The sequence below is a fragment of the Pelodiscus sinensis genome, chromosome 1 (assembly GCF_052426305.1).
Source record: "Pelodiscus sinensis isolate ZL-2025 chromosome 1, ASM5242630v1, whole genome shotgun sequence".
NCBI lineage: Eukaryota > Metazoa > Chordata > Testudines > Trionychidae > Pelodiscus > Pelodiscus sinensis.
This window is the reverse complement of record NC_143052.1, coordinates 195,350,493-195,376,748: the sequence shown is the minus strand read 5'-3', so window position 1 is coordinate 195,376,748 and position 26,256 is coordinate 195,350,493. Positions and strand designations below refer to the sequence as shown.

The 26,256-nt window shown below is 45.7% G+C and overlaps 1 protein-coding gene across 1 annotated transcript; it reads left to right on the top strand.

Moving 5' to 3' along the window:
- Nucleotides 1–401: 401 nt before the first annotated feature.
- On the top strand, nucleotides 402–10,860 carry LOC149525690 (trefoil factor 3-like). The gene is made up of 3 exons (XM_089774150.1): nucleotides 402–483; nucleotides 4,572–4,718; nucleotides 10,684–10,860. The coding sequence occupies exons 1-3, from the start codon at nucleotides 402–404 to the stop codon at nucleotides 10,848–10,850; spliced, it is 396 nt and encodes a 131-aa protein (XP_089630276.1). The 3' UTR covers nucleotides 10,851–10,860.
- The last annotated feature ends 15,396 nt before the right edge of the window (nucleotides 10,861–26,256 follow it).

The window sequence follows — 26,256 nt, the reverse complement described above, 5'->3', positions numbered from 1 at the left end:
AGCAGAAAATGTATATGTGGAGGGAAAATATTTATCTTGGAAGTTGTTTTATTAGAAACATGTATCAGCAGTTTCAAACTACTCCTAGGTTTGGAGTGCCCACAAGGAAATGAGCTTCGGTGAGGTAGTCAAAGGGGCATGATAAATGCAATTTATCACAGCAGTCTGCATTTTATCAAATATATATCACCACTATATCACCCCTGCATCTATGACATACGTGGTTACATTTTCATATCAAAAGAAAAAGATACTCTAGGTGGAGCATGGTCTGGGAGAGTGTTATCTGAACCTACTGCACAAACACAGAAGAGGTTATAAAATGAACCCTTCTGAATGTGAGAGGTACCTCTCTTAGATCCAAATTCTCTCTTTTTTCTTTTGGAGGACTCCAAACTGCAATGGAACACAAAGGGATCCAGATACTCTCAGTCATCCTCATTTTAGGACTCAGTGCACTGACTGAAGGAGAAGAAGCACCAGGTAAGTATATTTATTTGCTATTGCATTCAGAAGTCCTTACATGGAGGCCTGCTCCTGCTGGCTTCAATGGCAGCATGAACAAATCTCCTATTTCTGTACTGTAAAATATTAACATTTCATCTCAAAGCATTGTTCCATGGTCCTGATCTGGCTGCTATTGAATTCAGTAGCAAAATCCCACTGACTTCATTGCGAGCAAGTTTAACTCTCATATTGTTGGCAAAATAAGTAAGGCCATCCTTACCCATACACAGAGTATGCAGCTGTGTAGGGTACCTGAAAATTTGGGGCACCACTGGGTCTTAATGCCCACCTTAATGTCCTTCTTCCTATCTCTGTTCAGTGGCTCTGCTTCCTCTGGAGAGGATCTAGTTACCTTAAAAGAGAAAAAGCCTGTCACCTTGCCAGACCTATTAGCAGAAACTTGAACTATTCAAATAGTAATGAAGCCCTTTAATATTCATTTGCCAACCCCGGGTATAGATGGTCAGTTTCTGAATTTATTGTGTTACTTGACAGGACCTTGGTTTAACATTTGCTTTAAAATATTTCATTAGAGCAGCGTTTCCCAAACTATGGACTGCAGCCCGGTACCGGGCCACTAGAAAAACATACTGGGCCTCAGCGTGGCTGCCAGGAGAGAAGTGGGCAGGGCAGGCTGGGAGGAGGTGTGTGTGTGGGGGGGGAAACGGCTGCCGGGAAGCAGGGTTGGGGGCAGCAGGGCTGTCTGGTGGAGATCGGGGGGGGGGGGGGGGGGGGAGCGGGCGGCAGAAGCAGGGCTGGACAGGGGAGATTGGGAGGAGGACTGGAGAACCAGCCTCCAGAAGCAGGGCTAGATGGGGGCAGCGGGGCTGGACATGGGAGATCGGGAGGAGAAGTGCGGGGGCCGGCGGGGGCAAATCGGCTGACAGGAAGCAGGACTGACCCGGGCACATGCAGACCTGGGTACACGAGTGAATCCGGCCCCGGGGATTCTATTTTCCCCTCCCCCCCCCATATCCTCCCTCGAGTAGTTGCGAACTGACTGGCTGGTAGACACACTCTCACAGCGTGAGCACATCTACCAGCCAGACAGTTCGCAGCTACAGACTGATACACCTAATAATAATAATAAAACTTACCTAATGAGAAAATACCGGATATTTTATATGTCTGGTATTTTCTCAATTTGTTTACTGGACAGAATCTTCAAATACGGGACTGTCCGGTACATTACTGGACACCTGGCAACCCTACCCCTCCTTGCACCCTCCCTCCTAGCCAGATACCCTACCCCCAATCTGCTCCTACTCCCGCATGCTGGAGTGCCCATGCGGCGCCGGGTCCCCCAAGCCCTGGCCCAAGCTAGGTGGAGGATGCAGTCGGGTGAAACACTGAACATTTATTAATTTTTAATTATTTTTTATATGCATTTATATTTTTGGGCTGCAAAAGACAGTACTGAAAAAAATGGGTTCCAACTAAAGTAAAAAGTTTGGGAAACCCCAGTCTAGCCAGCTTTCTGTCCATCTTACAGTACATTTATCCAATCCATATTCCCTTAACTTGCTGGCAAGAATATTGTGGGTGACTGTATCAAAAGCTTTGCTAAAGCTGGCACTGGGGACTTTGGGAGGACCAGAAACAACTTATTTGAATATTCATCATTTGCTTAATGAATATGCAAATGAATGTTACCCATCCTCTAAAAACTCATGAATGGATTTACTGGTCCCCATGTCAAAAAGTTTGGGAACCCCTGCATTAGAGTGTTGCTGAAGATTATAAAATCACACCTCTAAAAAAAATCATCAACCCTCCTCTCCCGCTTAGCTGCCATTGGGCATAAAGGCACCAGTTTAATAGTACTACATAGGGCCCCATAAATCCTAAGGACATTCTTGAAGATAAGCAGCAATATACATGAAGGAGTAGTAATAGACATCTGAATAGGTACTTGCTATTCGAAAACTGTTTATTTTAACTTAGCACACTGTTGTGCCATAATACTGCATAATCAGCCACAGAAATCCAATTAGACAACCAAAAAATGGGCAGCAGTTAACTAGATTTGATGCATTTAAGCCACTTCTATGGACCCAATCTATTACTGATGCCTTTACTGAAAGATTATAATGTTAGAATTCCAGCTATTAAAATTTGTATCTGATCCCTTATTTTGAAATACCCCAAGACAATAGTTATTAACGGTTCACAGTTATGCTGAAAAGGCATAACAAGTGGGGCTCCGCAAGGGTCTGTTTTGGGACTGGTTCTGTTCAATATCTTCATCAATGATTTAGATGATGGCATAGAGAGTACACTTATTAAATTTGTGGATGATACCAAACTGGGAGGGGTTGCAAGTGCTTTAGAGAATAAGGTCATAATTCAAAATGATCTGGACAAACTGTAGAAATGGTCTGAGGTAAACAGGATGAAGTTTAATAAGGACAAATGCAAAGTGCTCCACTTAGGAAGGAACAATCCGTTTCACTCATACAGAATGGGAAGTGACTGTCTAGGAAGGAGTACTGCAGAAAGGGATCTAGGGGTCATAGTGGACCACAAACTAAACATGAGTCAATAGTGTGACACTTACAAAAAACATACACTTGCAAACATGATTCTGGGATGCATTAACAGGAGTGTTATGAGCAAGACACAAGAAGTCATTCTTCAGCTCTACTCTGCGCTGGTTAGGCCTCAATTGGAGTATTGTGTCCAGTTCTGGGCACCACATTTCAAGAAAGATATGGAGAAATTGGAGAAGGTCCAGAGAAGAGCAACAAAAATGATTAAAGGTCTAGAAAACATGAGCTATGAGGGAAGGCTGAAAGAATTGGGCCTGTTTAGCTTAGAAAAGAGAAGACTGAGGGGGGACATGATAGCAGTTTCAAGTGTCTAAAAGGGTGTTACAAGGAGGAGGGAGAAGAATTATCCTTGTGGCCTCTGATGATAGGACAAGAAGCAATGGGCTTACACTGCAGGGAGGTTCAGACTGGACATTAGGAAAAACTTCCTAACAGTCAGGGTGGTTAAACACTGGAATACATGCCTAGGGGGTTGTGGAATCTCCATCTGGAGATATTTAAGAGTAGATTGGATAGACATCTATCAGGGATGGTCTAGACGTTGCCTGGTATGGACATCGGTAAGGCCAGCTGGAGAAGGCAAACCCCAGCCCTGCCGCCTTCCAACCAAGGCCCTGCCTCTTCCACCCGAGACTTCCAAGTCATGTGGAGAGCTACGGCTGCTGTGCTGTCGCCCCAGTCTGGCTCTCTTTGGCGTCCAGGGAAAGCCAGGCTCCTGCGCACTGGCCCAATGCATCCCAGCAGCTGAAGAAAGCCAGACTGTTGCACAGCAGCTCTATTCCACACGAGTGGCCAAGTGAAACTGGGCTGATGCACCATGCTTCATTGTTCCCAGGCAGCCAAGCTGCTGAGCTGAGCTGCCTTCCTGGGGGGCTGGACGGAGCCAGGCTGCTGCACCGCAGCCCCACCTTTCCTGGCAGCGGCCCCAACCTTAGGCAGTCAGTCATGTAGGCAATTTTGGGAAGGCTCTGCCTTACCTTGTCTGCATTACTGACTGCCCATGATGCTTGGTCCTACCGTGAGGGCAGGGGACTGGACTTGAAGATCTCTCAAGGTCCCTTCCAGTTCTAGTGTTCTGTGATTCTATGATTATGGTTTTACATCTGCACAACTATGCTAATTTCAGTTGAACCTTCCTCTCTCCTAATCCAAACTAGCCTAATCCTCTAGCCTAATCCGAACTAGCTAGTTCGTGCCGCGTGTAGCCGCGCGGCACGCAGTCCGAACTAGCCGGCATTTAAAAATGGCGCCGGCCGGCTTTATGCAAATGAAGCCCTGGAAATTCAAATCCCAGGCTTCATTTGCAACTCCGTATGACATTACCCCCCCTAGTTCGAACTAGGGGGTAGTGTAGACATACCCTGAGTCTATAAGGTGCCACAAAACTAGTTCTGGTTTCAGTGGGTTATGGTAAAATTATATTTGTATGACTATTTGAGCCCAATGAACGTGCCATTGATAAAAACACCAATATAAAAAGAGACATATGGTAATGCTGATTTTTGTTCTAAATAGCTCCATGCCGATGTAATGTGGATCCGAAAACCAGAACGAACTGTGGGCCTCCAGGAATCTCTCCTGAGGAGTGCAGGAATTCAGGATGCTGTTTCAGTTCAGAAGTTCCAGACGTCCCCTGGTGCTTCACACCTCTCCCAAAGAAATGTAATGTACCGGTCAGAAATGGGTCTGATTTTCCTAGTGCTTAACCATGCAAAAATGTGCCCAGGTGGGAAACTTACACAATAAGAAGGACAAACAAATGAGTGCGAATTTCTACTAGAACACTGCAAAGAGGAAAAAAGAGTGAAAAACGCTAGTATAGGCAACATTCAACCTTCCTTTCACGTCTTCTGTGTCTCAGTTTTTTCACATGAGATATACAAGTCATTTGCTTTCTCTCCTGGATAGAAGTAAGCAAGTAACCAAAAATGGTCCCACTACAGCCTTGTTGGCTAAAGTTAGAAATGTCTTGCTTAATTTAAATTTGTTTTCTAAGTGGCTATCCAGGGTTAGAGTGACTCTGCATTATCTGATCCAAGGTCAGGAAAAAACAAGGTTTCAGAGGACCTTTAAGTGTTGAGCTAAAAAGACTCCTGGACACCAGTCTCTCCCAATTCCTCGTATTCTCCATTTTCACTCACCCCCTCCCGCATTTTAACATCAGTTTTCTGTTCTCCTCCTCTCCCCCACAACTCACTCACTGCATCCCGCCCATTATGATTTCCAGGTAAAATGCCCCAACTGCAGAACCTCTGCTCCCAATTTAGCTTATTCCTTGAATAAACTCTCTGGGGGTATGTCTACATTACAAAGTTAGTTCGAACTAACTTTCAAAGGCACTACACTAGCGCTCCGTTAGTTAGAATTTAATTCGAATGAACGGAGCGCTTAGTTCGAACTAGGTAATCCTCATTCCACGAGGATTAAGCCTAGTTCGAACTAGCTAGTTCGAATTAAGGGGTGTGTAGCCCCTTAATTCGAACTAGTGGGAGGCTAACCCTTCCCAGCTTTCCCTGGTGGCCACTCTGGCCAACACCAGGGAAACTCGTCTGCCCTCCTCCCAGCCCCGGACCCCTTAAAGGGGCACGGGCTGGCTATGGTGCCCGTGCCAGGTGCAAGCCTGCCAGCACCCAGCCAGCAGACCCTGCACCTGGCACAGATGGAGCCACCCACCCGATGCCCCCCAGCCCTCCCCCTCTTCCCGGGACCAGGCTGGCGGCTCCTGGGAGCTTGCCCGGGACCGCAAGAGGCGGGCACCCGCCTGGGCTAGTGCGGACATCATGGACCTCATTCACGACCTCCACACTAGGCACAGGAAAGTGGCCGGCTAGGGCAGGAGAGCTGCCAGCCTGGCCACCCAGGAGCAGGTGTGCATGAAAATCAAGGTGGTCCACTGAAACCCCCGACCCTGAGCTTACAATCGCTGTCCTGGGTCAGACCAAAGGTCCATCTAGCCCAGTAGCCTGTCTGCCGACAGCGGCCAACCCTAGGGACCCTGGAGGGGAGTGACCAAGCCATTTGTCTCGTGCCATCCCTCTCCAGCCTTCCACAAACTTTGGGCAGGGACACCACTCCTACCCCCTGGCTAATACCACTCCATGGACCCAACCTCCATGACTTGATCTCACTTCCCTTTAAACTCTGTTCTAGTTGTAGCCTTCACAGCCTCCTGCAGCAAGGAGTTCCACAGGTTGACTCTTTGCTTTGTGAAGAACAACTTTCTGTTACTAGTTTGAAGCCTGCTACCCGTTCCTTTCCTTTGGTGTCCTCTAGTCCTTCTTTATGGGAACTAATGAAGAACTTTTCTGTATGCACCGTCTCCACCCAACTCCTGCTTTTAGAGACCTCTATCCTGTCCCCCTTCTGTCTCCTCTTTTCTAAGCTGAAAAGTCCCAGTCTCTTTAGCCTCTCTTCATATGGGACCTGTTCCCAACCCCTGATCATTGTAGTTGCCCTCCCCTCTCCCAGCCTCTCTCTTCCCCTCTCCCACTTCCTTTTCCCAGTCTCCCCCAGTTTTGTTCAATAAAGACAGATTCCATTTTTGAACACAATTGTCCTTTATTTTGTACATCAAGAAGAGGGGCTAGGGAAGGGTAAGTGGAAGGAGGTGAGGGAGGAATGGGGTACGTGCCCCCGATGGGGAGGACTGGGCTGGCTCTGCGGGCTTCTGGGGGTGGAAGCTCTCCTGCAGCCCCCCAATTGCCTCCTCTCCCCAGATGGCAGCCTGGCAAGTGCAGCCGGTCTGATGGCCGAGTGTTGTGATGTGCCCAGTGTGGGTACTCCGGGCAATCCAAGCCAGGACTGCTTTGCAAGCGGGGCACCCCTGAGAACTGTCTGTCTGGGGTGGGGGTCAGGACTCTTTAAGCACAGCCCTTGGCTAGCCTGAGACAGCATCTCCACGCTCTAAGTCCTCCTCTGATGCCCTGCCGGCACTGCTTCCGGCCATCCTTAACCCCGGTTCAGGGTCCACTTAATGTGGACGCGCTAGTTCGAATTAGCAAAACGCTAATTCGAACTAGTTTTTAGTTTTAGATGCATTAGTTCGAATTAGCTTAGTTAGAATTAACTAATTCGAACTAAGTTAGTTCAAATTAGCGCTGTAGTGTAGACATACCCTGGGGAAGTCTGCAATCCTGTATTATTTTGCCTCTTTCTTTTAATATTTGAAAAGATATTCTTAAATTTAATCTTTAAAGACTCCAGACCTAGCTGAATCAGAACTGTAGGGACATGGTTCTAATCCTGCAACATGTCGCATAAAGGGAAATTCTGCTGCGCTTGCATGCTGCATATGGCAAGAGTTGAGTCACAGATGTAACTCAAGATATGAAAGGACTTGCCTGAGGAAACTATTCTATAGAGATTCCAGGCTGGAGATAGAATCTTCTGCATAAAGAATTGGGCCCTATACCGAATAAATGAATTAATTTTAAACTCAGAAATCCACAGAGTACCTTGCAAAGACTTCAGAGCTATCTGGTGTTCAGTACTATTAATAAATACCTAACGGGGTTGCCTCTTCTAGTTGCTTAGTTCTAATTTAGTAGGACCCACTCAAGTCTAGAACGGTAAGAGACTCTCATCTGTAAATGAAGCCACTAACTCTTACCAGGAGTAATTGAAGAGTACAGAACACATACACTTGAGCAAGTTTGTTTTTGGCTAGTAAGAACCAGCCAAAGAAGTAGTGAAACACCTGCCTTCAAGAACACCCTTTCTTTGGTATCTAGAATACTCAGACCCTAGAATTAAAATCCTTTTATGTAAGGCCAAGAGAAGACACGACATCAAACAGACAGGGGGTGATATACCCCTTAACACTTTCAACACCCAGTTCCAAAAGGAAGATGTGTAGTTTTACCTGAAAAATGCTTGAGAGCTAAAGAGCTCCTTAACAGAAAAAACCTCTTTTAGGCAGCTTATGCCAGAGGCAAACCTTGTGTAAAGCTTGTCCTGGAGTATCACATATCTAGAAATGTTTTGACAAGGAGAGAATACAAAGCACTCTTCAGCACTAGAAAGGTAAGTCTAGAAAGTTTCTTATTATTCACACAACTACTGCACATCAGAGCTGCTCTAGCAGTTTGGTTTATGAACACCTCAATATTTTACAGGCTAAGGTCAGCATCCATAAGACATTTGGTCTCTAGGATTATGAAAGGTAATAAAAATGACTCAAAGATAAGATGAATAATGCTGCCATTCCAACCCCTAGGTAACCTGATCTCTATTTAGCAGGGAAGAGCATGGGGGGGGGGGGAGGAAGAGAGTAAAACAAACAAAATGGGTCAAATAGAAAACAATGTAAATGTGATTCCTTTCTGAAAAGCGAGTATACACACAAGGCAGCTTCTTGCTCATCAGATTTGCTCCCCTCTATTTTCAGTTCTTTCCAGTTACCTTAATGGAAAGACACAACCAGCTCTTTACTCCTGTGGGCCCTGAAGAGCCACCACAACTCTGGGGCTGTGTCTACACTGGCATGAATTTCCGGAAATGCTTAAAACGGAATACTATTCCGTTTTCAGTTTTTCCGGAAAAGGAGCGTCTACATTGGCAGGCTGCTTTTCCGGAAAAGCCCTTTTTCCGGAAAAGCGTCTGTGGCCAATGTAGACGCACTTTTCCGGAAAAGAGCCCCGATCGCCATTTTCGCAATCGGGGCTTTTTTCCGGAAAAGACTACTGGGCTGTCTACACTGGCCCTTTTCCGGAACAGTGTTCCAGAATAAGGACTTATGCCCGAGCGGGAGCAGAATAGTTTTTCCGGAATAGCAGCTGATTTTGTACAGTAGAGCATCGTTGCTTTTCCAGAAATTCAAGGGCCAGTGTAGACAGCTCGCAGCTTATTCCGGAAAAGCGGCTGATTTTCTGGAATAAGTGGCCCAGTGTAGACACAGCCTGGGAGTAAGATGTGTTTTATTCCTTCTTGGGCATCATCAACAACTTTCTGCTCTATGTTCCAATTAGTTAATATCCCTGTAAATGCATTGAAGGCATTGGGCACTGAGGTTATTGTTTGAAGATAGTGAGGTTGCATGGTTATTAACAGGCACCGTTTTCTAACAGAACCTCTCTTACGGATTATATGATAGACTAGAGATAGAGAACCCACATGAGCTCTCAGAGTCCAGATTGATTTTGTACTCTGAGTGTATGTGGAGAGGGGAGAAGCATTTTATTTTATAAATGGTACATGTTTCTCATGGGATTCATAAGAAACAAGCTGCAGAAGGGGGAGATAGCACCACTGGTTTTAGTGGGGAGAGCTGAGGCACAGGCAAGATCATGACTCCACCATTGACTCTGCTCCTGCATGCTAGGCAGTTCTAGGAAGCATTTTGCCTGTGACACATACTCCCTGCAACCTCCCTGAAATAGGATGGCTTCCTGCCTCCCTTCCTTTACTTTGGATTTAGCCTAAAGAGGCATGGCTTAGCCCCATTCATACCTATGTTGAGAGGACTGGCCTGGCTATCCCGTTCACTCATTGGCCAAATCTCCCTAATGTATCATTTAAGCTGAATTGTTGTTGTGTTACGCATGCCCCAGATGAGAGAAGTTCACAATCTGTACAAAGCCAGTTATTATCCTACTATTAAAACTTGTAACTTTTTGCCTCCAGGTACTGGGATCTGATTTGGATTCCTTCATTCTGCCAGATTATTTAAATCAGACAGTTTCTGTTGTTCTCACTTTATGTAGGAATTGCAGGTCAAATTCTCTGCCCCCACTGCACTCCCTTTACCTCACTCACTGGCTACATCTATACTCTTCCTTCTTGCGCAAAAGCCTATGCAAATGAAGTGCAGGTTAGCATATTGCCACACTTCATTTGTGTAATTAATTAGGGGCCATTTTTGCGCAAGAGGCTTTTGCACAAAAAGGAGCAGTGTAGACGGCTCCTTTTTGTGCAAAAACCCCTCTTGCACAAGAGCCGTTCTTCCTAATTTTTTCAGGAAGAACGGCTCTTGCACAAGAGGAGGTTATTGCACAAAAAGGAGCCGTCTACACAGCTCCTTTTTGTGCAAAAGCCTCTTGCACAAAAATGGCCCCTAATTATGCAAATGAAGCATGGCAATATGCTAATCCGTGCTTCATTTGCATAGGCTTTTGCTCAAGAGAGATGCAGTGTAGTCCAGAGCCTCAGAGCGATGGGAGTAACCAAAGCATCATGCTCTCCCACAATCTCCATCTAGCAGCTGGTCCCTAGTTGCTCTAAACTGTACTGTGACCAAGGCTGGATGGAGAATCAAGGAGCTGTAACCAGCTCCCTGACAGAGCACCCTCGTCACCACAGCCACTGTACATCTGACGCAGCAGGGACTCTGTCCTTCTATTTCTAAAGCAGAGTCCAGCGCTATTAAACTAACAGTTTGTCAGTAGATCACAAATAAACATCACATAAGGCTCCACATTGCTGTGTGCTTCCATCTGTTCTTTCTTGTCTTACACTTAGATTGTCAGCTATGTGGGGCAGTGGCAGGATTTTTGTTCTGTTTGTACAGTACCTGGCACACTGGAGTCCTCGTCCATGACTGGGTTTCCTGTGTGCTATGGTCGTACTGGTAACAAATAGGATAAAAGAAAGCTAAGGTAACATGCCTTTTATTTTAAAAAAAACCAAACAGATAAGAAGGTCTGTATTGAAGAGATAAAACTCAGAAAAAACTGTGGTTACCCTGGCATCTCTGCTGAACTATGTGAGGCAAGAGGCTGTTGTTTTGAGTCAAGACCGCCTGCTGTCCCCTGGTGCTTCTATCATCTTCAGGTGCAAGAAGGTAACTTATCTGCATGAAGTAAAGTTAATTTTTTCAGTGAACACATAGAGGTTTGTAGCTGGGAATTTTACTGTTTTATTTTCTAGTCTGCATGATACTTTGCAGGCTAAGAACTGATAGAGAATTCCCTTCGATTAAGCTTCATGGGCCTTCATTATTTGCTTACATTCAAGGCTTGATTGTGCAGGGTGTGAGTGAGGTAGAGATGTTTAATGTTTGAAAAAGGGAGGATGAATAATCATAAAAATGTGGGGCTGGAAGGGACATTAAGAGGACTACTAGTCCATCCCCTATACTGAGGCAGGATATAATGATACTCACAGCTGTTCTAATGTTGCCTGCAGTGATATATGATGTGTGGCAATAAAGGGATTTGAAGACATTTCTTGTCTATCCAGTACTCAGTACTGCTCTGCTGTTAACCCTCTCCAGCCAGGATCCTGTGTCCTAGGATCAGTCATCAGGGTATCAATGCCACAAGGAGGGCACAAGAAGATGGTGCAGAGTCCAGATAGGGCATGTCATTCTCTCTGGAACATCCTCTCTTTGAATAATAGCCTTCATTTTAAACAACACATTTATACACATTTGTTGATAGATCTTTGTAACATATGTGCCAGAAACATACTGGGAGATGCATAGCAGGGAACCGTTGCCCTGAACAATTGCTTGATGTACAGTTTTTTGTTATCTGCCATGGGCAAATAAATGTTTTAAATCTCCTGTGGATCAGATGAAAAAATTCAACCCTTAACCTATTTTCCTTCTTTCTCCCTAGATTGTTAAAGAGAATTTGCACCTGGAATTCAGGCAAGCAACCTGTCAATTGATCAACTGAAGCAGGAAAATAATAGTAATGCTCACATCTTATACTTCACACTGTGTAGCAATTCTGATTTCTAAATAATTTGTGTCTTGGGTTTATTCCTTTTCAATGACCCAATTAATTGCAGCTTTTATTCTTTTCAGTAGGTTGGTACCAGATATCTGTTTAAAGCAATAAAAACATAAAAACAAAATGTGTAAATGCTGTGTTGTCCTTTGTTTTTAATTGTCCCAATATTTTTCCCTTCCTCTAGCTCAGGGATGGGCAATAATTTTTGATGGGAGGGGGGAGGGGCACTCCAAGAATTTGTAAAGTTGTCAAGGGCCACACTCTTCCATATTAATGGGGGAGGTGCGGGGTCAGAGATGGAGGTTGGGTGCAGACGGGAGCTTGCAGGAAAGGATTGGGGTGCAGGCAAGGGTGTGGCATCTGGGAGGAAGTTTGGGTGAAGGAGGCAATTGTGACCTGGGCTAGGGGACTGGTGTGCATGGCTTTGGGTTGTGACCTTGGGCAAGAGAGAATTGTGACCTGGGGAAGAGAACTAGGGTGCAAGAGGGCTTGGAGGGGTTTGGGAAGTGACCATGGGCAGGAGGGGGTTATAACTTTGGGGCAGCAAACTGGGGTTCAGGAAAAGATGCAGAGGTTTGGGCTGTGATCTGGGGCAGGGAATTGGGGTACAGAATCTGAGAGGGGATATGAGGGCAGAAGGTTTGGGTTATGTGGGGTGGGGAGGGCAGAGGGCTGGGGTGTCAGAGGCAGGTGCTGACTAGGAGACTTACCTGCTTGACTTCCAGCCAGCAGCATTCTCAAGTAGACTCCCTGCTTGCCCTGCCCTGCCCTTGCACTGGCTGCATGGGCCATGCAGGTTTTGAACAGCTATGAGCCTGAGGAGAGGAGGGTGCTTCACAAGCTGCCTGTTGACAACAGGCAGATCCCATTGGATGGAAACTGGTCAATGGGATTGTGCTGGGGGCAGGAGCAGCACCTGAAGCTGCTCCTCCCTGCCCCAGCTCACAGCTGTTCAGAGCCCCATAAGTTCACAACAGCCATTTTTCTCAGCAATGTGCAGGAGGCCAGCAGGGAGTCTACCTGAGGTTCCCCACTGCATCCACAGGCCAATCCAGTGGCTTCACAGGACAAATCCAGCCCATGAAAGGTAGTTTTCCCAGGCTTGCTATAGGTGTATGTACTTCAGTGCCCTGCAGATGAGACATTAGCCAACAACGTCTCTGATACAAACCACAGCACTTTCTGGTAGGGTCAGATTGTGATTCCCTTACCAGAGCTGATGGGGAATTTTTTGAAGAATTTGTTGTGGTAAAATGCTGATTTGTTGAAACAGAAACTTTGCACAAGAATATGACGGTTTCTACAAAATTTTCACTGGGGTGGTTTCTTGGGTCCAGGAGGGACTTTATCTTCAAAATGCTGATAGACTATGTGAGAACTGGGAGATTTACATTTAAATCCATGTTCTGCCCAATTCAGTGCAGGGATATGAAATGGGATCTTGCACATCATGGCTTAGTGCTTTAACCACCTGACTGCTGCTTGAGAAATTGTAATGTCTCAATTTTGTCTGAGAAGGGAAAAATTCTTGATCTCTTCCATTTTTACTGGGCAGGACAACCATGTCTCATATGGAACACAAACTCTAAGGAGGAGCAGAGCCAGAACAGTCAGGAATTGTATTGAGCTTCTGAACTTCAAGACTCAGAGATGGCTTCAGGAAAACTCAGCTGCAACTCATTCAGTCAGGAATCCCACCTGGAGAACGCAGCAGATTTAGGAAATATCGTAAAATAGGTACCAGCACAGGATGAAAGGAAGAGTATTTTAGAGCTGGACAAATATTGGATTGTTTGGCTGGTTGGTTTTTATTCACTGGCAATTTTGGAAACAATCCAAAAAAAGTTTTGTTTTGTCTGAAATTGAAAAAAGACATATTCTGACGTTTACTGGCACACTGAAAACATTTTGAATCAAAATCTTTTTGAGAACACAGAAATGAAATGTTTCCATTCTATCTGACAATATATACATTTCAAGTTTCAGGCATTAATCTGGCTGCATCCCTGCCTCAGGACTGTGGCTGGGCGCTGGGCTGGAGTTGCAGTCAAGAGTTAGGGTGGGGTGCAGAGCCACAGCTGGAGCTGGGAGCCAAGAGCTGAGGCAAGGGCCAGAGCTGCAGCTGGAACTGGGACTGGCACTAGGACAGAGCTAGGGCAGAGCAGAGCAATGTTGGGTGGAAATTCCTTCCTCTTCCTCCCCTCCCCCCCCCCCCCACTCCGTGAGTCTGACCCAGACCCTGCCGTGCCCCCTGAATTCCTCCATGCCACCTAGGCAGGGCATGCCCCATAATTTGGGGACCATGGGCTTAGTAATTCAGGGACTCACTTGGGTTGTGGGAGACCTGGTTCAATCCTCCCCCTCTGTGTGATGCGGAGAAGGGATCTAACTGGCGCCTCCAGGAGAGGGCCAAGCCCTGAGCTGTGGGGCATTCCCAAACTAGCCTCTTGAAGCTTCTGCACGTTTGCCAAACAATTCAACAGTCCCTGCAGCAAAGGTGTGAATAGAGGCCTCCTACCTGAGGGCCCTAATTACTAGGCTGTAGATTCAGTCTCATTCATTTTCCTTGGCCAAGTGACTAGGGTGATCATCCGTCTCGTTGTTACCAGGACAGTCCCGTATTTAAGGGCTGTTCCGAACGCCCTGACTTTTAAAAAAAACCGGCACATTGTCCTGTATTTTTCCTGCAGCAGGGGTCAGCCACTGAAGCCCTAAGCACCGGCAGCTCCCCCCAACCACGCTGGGGCTGGAGCCCTGAGCACCCCCAAATTCCCCCCAGTGCCAGTGGCTTCTACTCCTCCCTCCTCTGGGACTGGAGGCCCAAGTGCCCCCTAAGCGCCAGTGGCCCCTTCCCCCCCCTCTCCACTGTGGGGCTGGAACCCTGAGCATCAGCGCCTCCTCACCCCTGCAGGGCTGAAGCGCCAAGCACCAGCAGCTCCTCTTCCCAACCACTCTGGCACTGGAGCCCCAAACACCCCCAAATGATTCCCAGCACCAGCAACTCCTCCCCCTGCCCCACGGGGCTGGAGCCCTAAGTGCCAGCACCCTCCATTGCTGCAGGGCTGAAGTCCTGAGGGCCACGTGCCGCCCCCAGGTTGAAACCCCAATTTCCAGCAGCCTCCCCTTTTGGGCTAAAGCCCCAAGCACTGGCAGCCCCCACCTTGGTGTCCCATATTTGGCATGGGGAAATATGGTCCACCCTACAAGTGAGCAACTTTCTTACTAAACAAACCCAACATTCTTGCCCCTGAGGTCCCACCCCTCTCACCCATCCCCTCTCCTTCCATTGCTCGCTCTGCCCCCCATTGCATCCCCCCTCCATTGCTCGCTCTGCCCCCCATTGCATCCCCCCTCCCTCCATTGCTCACTCTGCTCCCCACTGCATCCCCCCCTCCCTCCATTGCTCACTCTGCCCCCCATTGCATCCCCCCTCCTTTCACTGCTCACTCTGGCCCCCCACTCCATCCCCCTCCCTACATTGCTCACTCGCCCACCCCCCCCCCCACTCCATCCTCCCTCCTTCCGTTGCTCACTCTGCCTCCCTCCCCACTCGCTCACTTATTTTCACTGGGTTGTGGAATTGCAGGAAGTGTTCCTTTTCGTCCAAGTGCTCAGTTGAAAACTGGCCATCTGGTAACTTTATGAAGGGCAACAGCTGAGCAGGGATTTTGTGCATCACAATAGTCTCTAAATCTCTGTAGTGTTACATACCCTTTTGGAACTGGCCAGCACAGCAGACTAACATAGGAAAGCTTCCATGACTATTTTTGTGACTATGCTGGTCAGGATGTTGTTCAATATGTATAAAGGTATTTATATGCCTACCCTTTATCATTATATCTGAGGAGTTTATAACCTTTAGGCTGTGTCTAGACTGGCAAGTTTTTCCACAAAATCAGCTGCTTTTGCGGAAAAACTTGCCAGCTGTCTACACTGGCCGCTTGAATTTCTGCAAGAACACTGACTTCCTACTGTCTGAAATCAGTGCTTCTTGCAGAAATACTATGCTGCTCCCGTTCGGGCAAAAGCCCTCTTGCGCAAATCATTTGCGCAAGAGGGCCAGTGTAGACAGCACAGTACTGTTTTGCACAAAAAAAGCCCCGATGGCTAAAATGGCGATCGGGGCTTTTTTGCGCAAAAGCGTGTCTAGATTGGCACGGACGCTTTTCCGCAAAAAGTGTTTTTGCAGAAAAGTGTCCGTGCCAATCTAGATGCTCTTTTCCGCAAATGCTTTTAACGGAAATCATGCCAGTGTAGATATAGCCTTAAGTGTATTTATTTATCCACACAACACCACTATGAGAAGAGTCCTACCAAATTCATTTTGGTCAATTTCATGGCTGTACGATTTTAAAAATCATACATTTCATAATTTCAGTTATTTAAATCGGAAATGTCATGGTGGTGTAATTGTAGGGGTCCTGACCCAAAAAAGGAATGATGGAGGAGCCCAAGGTTACATTAGGGAGGGATTGTGGTATCACTACCCTTACTTCTATACTGCTGCTGGTGCTGGCACTGCCTTTAGAGCTGGTCAGCTGGAGAGCAGCAACTGTTGGGCAGGAACCCAGCTCTGAAGGCAGAGCTGCTGCCAGCAGCAGCATAGAAGTAAGCATGGCATGGTATGATATGGTATGGTATTGCCATCCTTACCTCTGTGCTGCTGCTTGCAGAACTGGGCCCTCAGTCAGCACCCGACACTCTCTGGCTTTCCAGCTCTGAAGGCAGCACAGAAGTAAACGTGGCAATATCGCAGTCCCTCTAAAATAGTTCTGTGGCCTCTCTGCCGCTCCCTTTCGGTTTAGAACCCCCAATTTCAGAGACACTGGTCTCCCCTGTGGAATCTACATAGTAGACAGTAAAAGCACACACAAAAATCACATTTCACAGGGACTGTCCATGTTTCATGGTCCATGACATGTTTTTCATGGCTGTGAATTTGGCAGAGTCCCTATCAATGAGGCAGGACAGTGCTCTGATCTTTATTTTACAGATGGAAAACTAAGCACAGAGAGGCTAAGTTGTCCAAGATCTGATAGAATGCCTGTGGCACAGCAGGGAATTGATTGCAGGGCTCCTGATTTCTTCCCTAATCACTGGGCCAACCTCATTCCTCATCCAAAGGAAAAAAAGTCCACTATTTCCATAATCAAAAATACGAACATTTTATATTTATCTTTCTAGTAAATCGTCTACTGAACTTATTTCACTGATCAGACTGCAGGATTTTCAGGGATTCTGTATGGAGATTAATATCATTATTAAACATTTAAATTAAATCTCTGGTTCAGGCCCAGGCAAGCCCAGAAAATAGTAGAACTGGTCAAGAATTTTGGCTTGAAAAATAGATTTCCATTTTTTAACTTGCCTTGTAAGAGACCGTATAGTGTTTATGTGCTGGTGTAACTATGGAAAGGAAATCCAAGGGAGTGAATTTAGCAGCAGATCGGCAGCTCTATGGTATGTTTAGTCATTTGGTGTGGCTGATCATATCACACACACAACTATGCTTTATCAACTACACCCTTGTGTAAATGAATTATTCATAATGAAAGACTTAGATATAAACCCAAGTATGAGATCCATGGATTCTCTTCCCAGGCTTTCCCCTAAAAGGTGGGATTATGCATAAATAAAGGTGCTATAAAAATCAAACAAGTAGGGCTAGACTGTGAGTGACCCCTGCTTAACCAGGGACACATAACAAGTCCTCCTATGCCACTTGGTTGGTGCAATGACCACTCACAAAAGCAGTCTGTGTGCTTGGAGGACTGGGCAGGGCCATGGCTCTATACCAACATCAGGAGCAGGGCTGGGACACAGGGTGGGGGATGTTCTTCATCCTAATCTATGAAGTAGATTGCTTATTGCCTGTACACAAGGAACAGCCCTGGTGGAGACTGTGCTCTGCAAGATGCAATCTCTGGTGTGGCTCTGAGCCACCCTCTTTTCCAGATTGTGGTTACAAGCTACAGCCTATCCTACGGTGTGATCTCAGAAATAAACACACAGCAGCACACATTTGTCCAAGATGGGGGAAAACACCACCACCCTGAATGTTTGCCCCTCTCCCCTCCCCCCCCCCCACCATTTCAGCTGCACCTACACTGAGAATTGCAGGGACTTGTCCCACCCTCAGTCTTGCGCTGCTGTAGTTCACACAGCACTAGCAATGGCGAGTGCTTTGCCAGTCCTTGAGGAATTCACAGTTTCCTTTACAGACTGAACTACTGGAACTGAGAATCTCAATTTTCATTAAAAAAAAAAAAAAAAAAAAGCTTCTGGTCCTCCTGGCTTAAGAGAAGAGCCTGAACATTTAACCAGGGCACCTTAAAGACGCAGGAAACAACTCATAAAAAGCCTCCAAACTATTCTTTTAATAGCTTATGATCATTTAAACCAACTGTATGATGTCAGGGAGCTTACTCATTATTTTTGAATGCTTGGGGTTAACAATATAGCTAGTGTAGACTGCCTGGCAAGCTGTCTAGAGTGGTTCATGACTGGGAGTGCCAGCCTCAGGGCAGACTGTTGCCGAGCATAAATCCCACATTGGTTGCATGTTCTAAACTTGGATTTCACCAACCAAGTGTGAACTCCTGCACTACAAACAACCAAAACATGGAGTCGTAGACAGTCCCCTTGTTTAGTCCAGTCTATCTTGCCTTTGTGATGGATAATCCCTTACACCAAAAATCACAACAACGGTCAAGTTACTTCTAGAGGTCCAGTCACTTACACTTGATCAATTGTACCTCAAATCTCTCACCAGCGTCAATGCTTGTAGCCAGTTCCATAGCACTAACTAAAAGAAAAATAAATAAGAGTTTTTTACAAGGTTAAAGCAGGTGCAGGTACACACACACACACACACACACGCACGTGTGCGCGAACTATCACCACTGTAGGTTCCAACGGCTATATATGCAAGCTCTGTGTGTCCTTTAGGGCTAACTAAACTAAGATGCTTGGGAATCCCTTGCTAATGCTTAGGCTAAGGCTGCATCTAGACTGCAGGCTTTTTTGCAAACACTCAGCATAACTTATACCATGGGTGTAAAGCTATAATAAGTGAGATCAAGATCTGCTGCATCCTATGAGCAGTACATCAAGTCTAAATACTAAATGCATTGGCATCAACATAACATCTGTTTTGATATTGCCAGCACACCAATGAGACAGACTGGTTTCCAGCTATGCATTTGCCAGTGTTCAGTGAGGTCCAGGGAGCTGGGCAAAGGCTGGCATACTGCCTATGGGCAGTTCTCCCAGAGTGCAGAGTCCTTGTGGATAACCCATCCACTTCAATGTCTGAACACTTTGGGGTTATTTTATAGGTCCCTATCAGGCAATAGGCTCTGTTTGGATGGACTGGTACATTTGCATGGAGTCCCACTCATTTCAGTCAGATTCTGCATGCATGTAAGGGTTCACCAAAGAAACCTTGTTACAGGGTAGAGACGTTAGCACCTTTCCATTGAAACACATGCAGTATAGAATCAATCAGAGAATCATAGAATCATAGGACTGGAAGGGACCTCGAGAGGTCATCGAGTCCAGCCCCCCGCCCTCAAGGCAGGACCAAGCTCCGTCTACACCATCCCTGACAGATGTCTGTCTAACCTGTTATTAAATATCTCCAGAGAGGGAGATTCCACCACCTCCCTTGGCAATTTATTCCAATATTTGACCACCCTGACAGTTAGGAATTTTTTTCTAATGTCCAATCTAAACCTCCCTTGCTGCACTTTAAGCCCATTACTCCTTGTCCTGTCCTCAGAAACCAAGAGGAACAAATTTTCGCCTTCCTCCTTGTGACACCCTTTTAGATATTTGAAAACCGCTATCATGTCCCCCCTTAATCTTCTTTTTCCAAACTAAACAAGCCCAGTTCATGAAGCCTGGCTTCATAGGTCATGTTCTCTAGACCTTTAATCATTCTTGTCGCTCTTCTCTGTACCCTTTCCAATTTCTCCACATCTTTCTTGAAATGTGGCGCCCAGAACTGGACACAGTACTCCAGCTGAGGCCTAGCTAGTGCAGAGTAGAGCGGCAGAATGACTTCATGAGTTTTGCTTACAATACACCGGTTGATACAACCTAGAATCATATTTGCTTTTTTTGCAGCAGCATCACACTGTTGACTCATATTCAACTTGTGGTCCACTATGACCCCTAGATCTCTTTTCGCCATGCTCCTTCCTAGACAGTCGCTTCTCATCTTGTATGTATAGAACTGATTGTTCCTTCCAAAGTGGAGCACTTTGCATTTCTCTTTATTAAACTTCATCCTATTTACCTTAGACCATTTCTCTTACTTGCTAAGGTCATTTTGAATTATGTCCCTATCCTCCAAAGAAGTTGCAACCCCACCCAGTTTGGTATAAAGGTTTAAAAAACAAGAGTGACTTCTTACCCCATTGAAGTTAATGGGGGCTTTACCATTGACTTATAGGGGCCACAATTTCACCCCAAATCCTTTTCTTCAGCTGTTTTCTATGAGGCTGTTGTATCCTGAATACAAGGGTTTAAACTGGTAAACACAAATATTTCCCTATTTCAACCACTGTCAGTAGGTAATGTCACGTCAGATAGATGCCAGGGCTCAACTAAGACTTTATGAACAGGGTATTTACAACTACATAGTAAAGACAGTAATATAGACGCTGTGTCTCAGAGGAATCAACGTAACTGTTGAGCTACATATTGTTACCTTCAATGGGTTTCTGAGCATTAATAACAGTAAAAACACACTGGGATGTACATGATGTCCAGACTACAAAGTTTTTGTAGTCCCATAGATAGGAGCATACAGGAAATTGGCATTCTGAACGATGCATTACAATGAAACATTTCAGTAGTTAGCCTCTTCTATCTTTCTCCACTGTAGAATCTGACAGTCTGTTTAAAAAAGTAGTGCAAACCAGCAAGTGCGCACTTGTGGGCTGCAGAGCTTTAGCTACAGAGATCTGGGTAGCACTAATGCTACTGCTCTTTTATTTTATACGAGGCCTCCTGACTCTTCAGCATCTGTAACCACATGTAGTCCATTTGCTAGAGGAGAAACAGATGCTGCTGTTGGCATCTCTTCCAGTGTCAGAGGTACCAAACAACATATATTGGAGAGACACACACACACACACACACACACGTCTGCTAGTATATTGGAGAGAGAGAGACACACACACACACACACACACACACACACGTCTGCTAGTCCATTTGTTCAAGAACTTCTCCTAAACGGTAACAGCTAAGACCATTTGATAAGCAGTTTCCTTTTGTCCTAACTTAAAGCAAGGTCAGGGTTTCATTGTGGCAGAAAAACAGGATGTGCCTGGAATTCCATTGTTTTCCATAACATGGAAAGGGAGGGGCTGATAGGAGGGATGTGATACTGCACAGTTAACACAGGGGGCAGCAAGCACAGAGGACAATTGTACTGCAGAGTGACCACTGCGGGCAGCCACCCCAGGAAGAGAATGGTCAGCTGGAGCCGGGGCTTGTTATCTTGCCATTGCCCTGACCCAAACCCTTTGCCCCAGTCCCTTGATCCCAACACTGGACCAGGGGCAGTGGGGAAGTCCCAGTGGCTCTACTACCAGGTCTGGGCAGTGCAGCTCCAGGCCCCAAGGGCCCACAAGTGTTCCCCCTAACACTGCTGGACCTCCCAACATGGCCACGCTAGAAGGCCTGAATGGCATCCTTTCCCTGGCCTGTGCCTACCCGCTCTGCCCCTGGACTGTGTCTAGGGAGCACCACTGGAAAGCCTCCACGGCCCCCTCTTGCCACTGGGCTGGGGTCTGGAATCCACTATCAGAGGCCTCTGTGGTCTCTCCAGCCCTTCCCAATCCTGGGCCACCCCACCCACCCTGCTCCCCAACCCAATCCCAGGGCTGGTCCTTCTCCCTCCCCCCAGCCTCAGGCCACTCTCCTTCTGCAGTTCAGGGGAGCGCCAGTGGGAGTCCTGCACCACCCCTGACAGACTCGGGCCACGCTGGCTAAATCTTCTAATAACTGTTACGTTATCTTTGACATTCCTCCTGCTCTCGTTCATGCTCTTACCTCTGGAGTGCACACTGTAGTGTATGGCGACATTCAGCTGATCCTAGAGTTGAGCTCCTTACTGCAAAAGAGACACATACTGAGAAAATACATTGCTGTGGAAAACCCTGAACAAGCCACACTGCACCAGTACACTAGTGAGACATCAGGCATATCCTCAATGGCCCTTAGGCATTACCTAGGCAAAACTCATTTGACTTCAGTGGGAGCTTAACAAGTAAAGTTGTGCACAGTTTAGATATATTTTACCTAAGTGGCAATCAATATAGACTGCATTTATAACAGTCTGCACCTGTAATCACTTGGCCCCTATCACCATAAGTTATCAGAATAACCTTACACTCTTTAATATATTTATCCTCACAACATTCCTAAGTGATAAGGATGTACTATTTTCCTGATGTTTGGAGGCTGGAACCTGAGGGCCTGACTTGCTCAAGATCACATGCAGAGTTCATGGCAGATTTCATGGTAGGGGCTTGTATCTAGGTCTCAGAAGTCCCACCTTAGGCTATGTCTACACTGCAGAGTTATTTCAGAAAACCTCCAGTATAATGGGCTTGCTATTCTGACGTCCCTGTAAATTGCATTCCACGAGGGTTAAGGGACATTTCAGAATAGCGCCTTATTTTGAAATTGCCTCATAATAAGCTACGCAATTTGCATAGTGCAAATTGGTTAGTTTATTTTGAGGTAAGGGTGCTGTGTAGACCCTAAGAGACCTAGCCACCGCACTGTCTTTTAACTTCATCTAAACTATATATCATCCCACAATGCTTTAATAAATTGTCTACGGGACTTCTTTCAAACACCACCAAAATGCAACTCTCTGCAAAGGAATATGGCAAGTTTTTAAGGGAATGATCCCGAACAGCCCACAGCAAAAATACACAGCGAGAACGCAAATAAAAAAACGTTAATATAATTCAAGGGCTGAAGGAATTTATAAAAGCAAAATGTAGTCATCAAAATTGAATAGAGACAGCACGGGCTGCCATGCTTATTCTTTTGAATCGCTGCGCCCCAAGCCAGTTGTGCCTTTTTCTGCTCTCTCTCCTAACACTTTTGGTAGGCCTGAGCTTGATAGTTTGGAGCCTTAATTCAGAATGGGAAGCTCTGAGCTCAAGTCCTTGCTCTAACATGGGCCTCCAAAGCTTACTGTGGACTAAATGTTATAAAGGTCACGTACCTATGGTTTTCCTGAAATGGACCTCTCTCATTTGCTGAGAAATTCCAAACACTTTCAAAACAAAACTGAATAATTTTTCTGATTTTTCTGGGGGGGTGCTGTTTGCTTGTTGAACCAAAAGATCAATTATTCACCCATCTCTGCTTGTGGCCCAAATGAAAATGTTCTGGAAACTGCTGTGTTTATAACAGATCTTCATAATAAATCAATTCATTTACTTTGCAGTGAGCCAATTCCTGAAGGCCATGAGAGTTTTATTTGACAGTGCAAAGTATAACTACTTCAGGATTTTACTCTGTAATAGGTCCAGAGCGTCCTCACCATTCAAGGCTGACTGAGAACCAGTTCTTCGCCATCTTATACTGAATGTAGTAACTGATACATGTGCAAAAGGAGTTTCAAATGACTGTAAGATATAACCTAGTCAGAACAGACTGTGGTCTATGCAGTTTGCCCAGCTAAAAATGACTATGCAAGGTACAAGTATGGGTCTAACTGGTTTTATGCCATTTTCGCACACAGCTTTCCAACAGCATTACTTCGATGTACACAAAAATAAGATCAGCATCCATGTCTCTGGGATCGTCTGCCTTTCTTCAGTAATTTTTATGAAGATGAAAAAAAGTCACAGAACACAACCTGGCGCTCTGTCTAGAGTTTCATTCCACACAACCAAAAAATGGGAAATTCAGTCCAAAACACTGGAAAATTACCCACGCAGCTGTTGGAATGAATCCTTCCCATTAACTTCTTAGCTCGTCTCTTTCACATTCCAGTTTTCCTCTCAGGGAAAAGTTAGTGAGTTATGTAACCTCCTAGGGTGTGTCTAAACTACATGGCTCCGTCGATGGAGCCATGTAGATTAGGCTGATCGGCAAAGGGAAATGAAGCTGCGATTTAAATAATCGCAGCTTCATTTAAATTTAAATGGCTGCCACGCTGAGCCAACAAACAGCTGATCAGCTGTTTGTCAGCTCAGCGCGCTAGTCTGGACGCTCCCGCGCCGACCTGAAAGCCCTTTATCGACCTCCCCGTTATGCCCCGTAGGATGAGGTTTACCAGGGAAGTCGATAAAAGGCTTTCATGTCGACAGGGGAGCGTCCAGACTAGAGCGCTGAGCCGACAAACAGCTGATCAGCTGTTTGTCGGCTCAGCGCGGCAGCCATTTAAATTTAAATGAGCCGTGATTATTTAAATCGCAGTTTCATTTCCCTTTGCTGATCAGCTGTTTGTCGGCTCAGTGCAGCAGCCATTTAAATTTAAATGAAGCTGCAATTATTTAAATTGCGGCTTTATTTCCCTTTGCCGAACAAACAAATCTACATGGCTCCGTCGACGGAGCCATGTAGTCTAGACGTACCTCTAGTGTGTTAATTGATAGTGGAAACAAGGGCCACTTGACAAGAATACCCTTAAGTCCTGTCTTGATAGCTTTGGATACATCCCTTTTTGTGTGCATGGGCCTCCTTGTGTATATGATCCACCTACTAGGGTCCTTTATCATCCTCATTGTGCTGGCTGCCCAGACACAGGGCAGGACTTGGTCTTGGTGCTTCATTATCCTTTTGCCTACAATGGTTCAGTCAGATTTTTAACACTGTCAAACTCACTTCACAACAATGTTCTGCATTGTTTTGCTTATCAACATGAATCATTTAGCAATATGGATCATATATCTCCTCTGAAGGGAGATAAAAATCTAGAAAAAGAAAGGAAAAAGAAAAAGACAGAAATAAAACGTAAGTAGGAAAATAAGAGACCTGCTTATGTAAATATTTTGCTGTTTTAAATGGGAGGTAAGCACCATTATGGCAGGTTTAGAGATATGATAAGGGACAAAGAGAGAGGTAGGATCGCTTGTCCTCACACAGCCAGTCCACAGTGCAGCCCAGGGCTACATCTACACTGCAGAGCTATTTCGGGATACCACAATATAATGGATATCAAAATATAATGGGCTCACTATGCCAACGTCCCTATAAACCTTATTGCATGAGGGTTAAAGAACATGTTGGAATAGCGGTTTATTTCAAAATTTGGTGCTGTGTAGACAGTGCCAAATTCTGAAATAAGTTATTTTGAAATTAACACAAAATAAGCTACGCAATTTGCTTATTTCCACATCTACACTGCAACACTATTCCGAAATAACTTAGTCCGTGGCTACACAGCAGGTGGTTATTTCAAAATAGTGTCAAAATACTGTCAAGCTGGAGGACTTCTTACTCCGACTCCTGTAACCTTCATTGTATGAGAAATAAGGGAAATCAGAGGAAGTGTGCTCTATTTCAAAATAAGATGAGCAATTGATGTAGCTCAATTTGCGTAGCTTATTTTGAGTTAAGCTGTGCTGTGTAGATGCACCCACAGCTACCTCCAATGGAAAAGAAATGTTATTCTGCCCATGGCAATCTCCCTACCATCTCTGCCCTCACTTAAAAGACAATATACTGTATTCTATCACCTCTCCCGTTCTGAAGAGAAGCAGCAAGTTGAATCAATCATACATTACTTACAAGAATCTCTTGACTCCTGTGCATTGATGTAGTGCCAGAAATGTGGTATTTGTCAAACTTCTGTGGCTTAGTGTCACAGTCCTGGTCCAAGAAGAGTCTCAGAAGAGTCCAGGCACTATCTCTGGCTTGGGATCTCTGAATACACTTTTGGGGTGCAGATTCTCTTTCTAGCACCCCCTTTGGAGAACCCATCAGTCTGAGTGCCTGGGCTCTGTGACCTGTGCTGGTACCTCAGCTGCTTACACACGTCTTTTTCCACAGCTCCAACCATGAGGATTCTCTAGTTTACGGTGTAGTTCTCCAGGGAAACTGAATAGCTGCACCTGAGAGACATAGACCTTGCAATTATTTCCAGCACAATTACTCCTTACTCTAGAGAGCACCAGAGAGAAAGCTCTAGAGAAAAAAAAAACTTGTATGCCATTCACTGCATCGCTTCCTGCAGCACTCTTTGGGATCTGAGCCAGTGTCCTTTCAGTCATCCAGGATCTTCCTCCCTCAACTCATGGCTTCCTTTCGGATCATGGAGCGAGACAGCCCATCTTTCCATTATCTCTCAAATGACCAATAAGAGACCCTTCCTTTTACAACTTCCAGACTTCTCTCTCAGGTGACTCCCTGGTCAGCCATCACTGAGTCCCCCACCAGGTGAATTCTTTGCCTGATTAGCAGCTCACTTAATAGAACCACTTTTCTTGGTGTAGCGACCGTCTTTGGCATACCCACTGTATTGCCCAGGTAGACCTATTCAAATGACA

Bases quoted from the DNA above. Each gene is read 5' to 3' on its own strand.
- LOC149525690 (XM_089774150.1), top strand. From the start codon at position 402: ATGGAACACAAAGGGATCCAGATACTCTCAGTCATCCTCATTTTAGGA. The intron at 484-4,571 runs GTAAGTATATTT...TGTTCTAAATAG, and splicing joins TGAAGGAGAAGAAGCACCAG to CTCCATGCCGATGTAATGTG. The intron at 4,719-10,683 runs GTAATGTACCGG...AAAACCAAACAG, and splicing joins CACACCTCTCCCAAAGAAAT to ATAAGAAGGTCTGTATTGAA.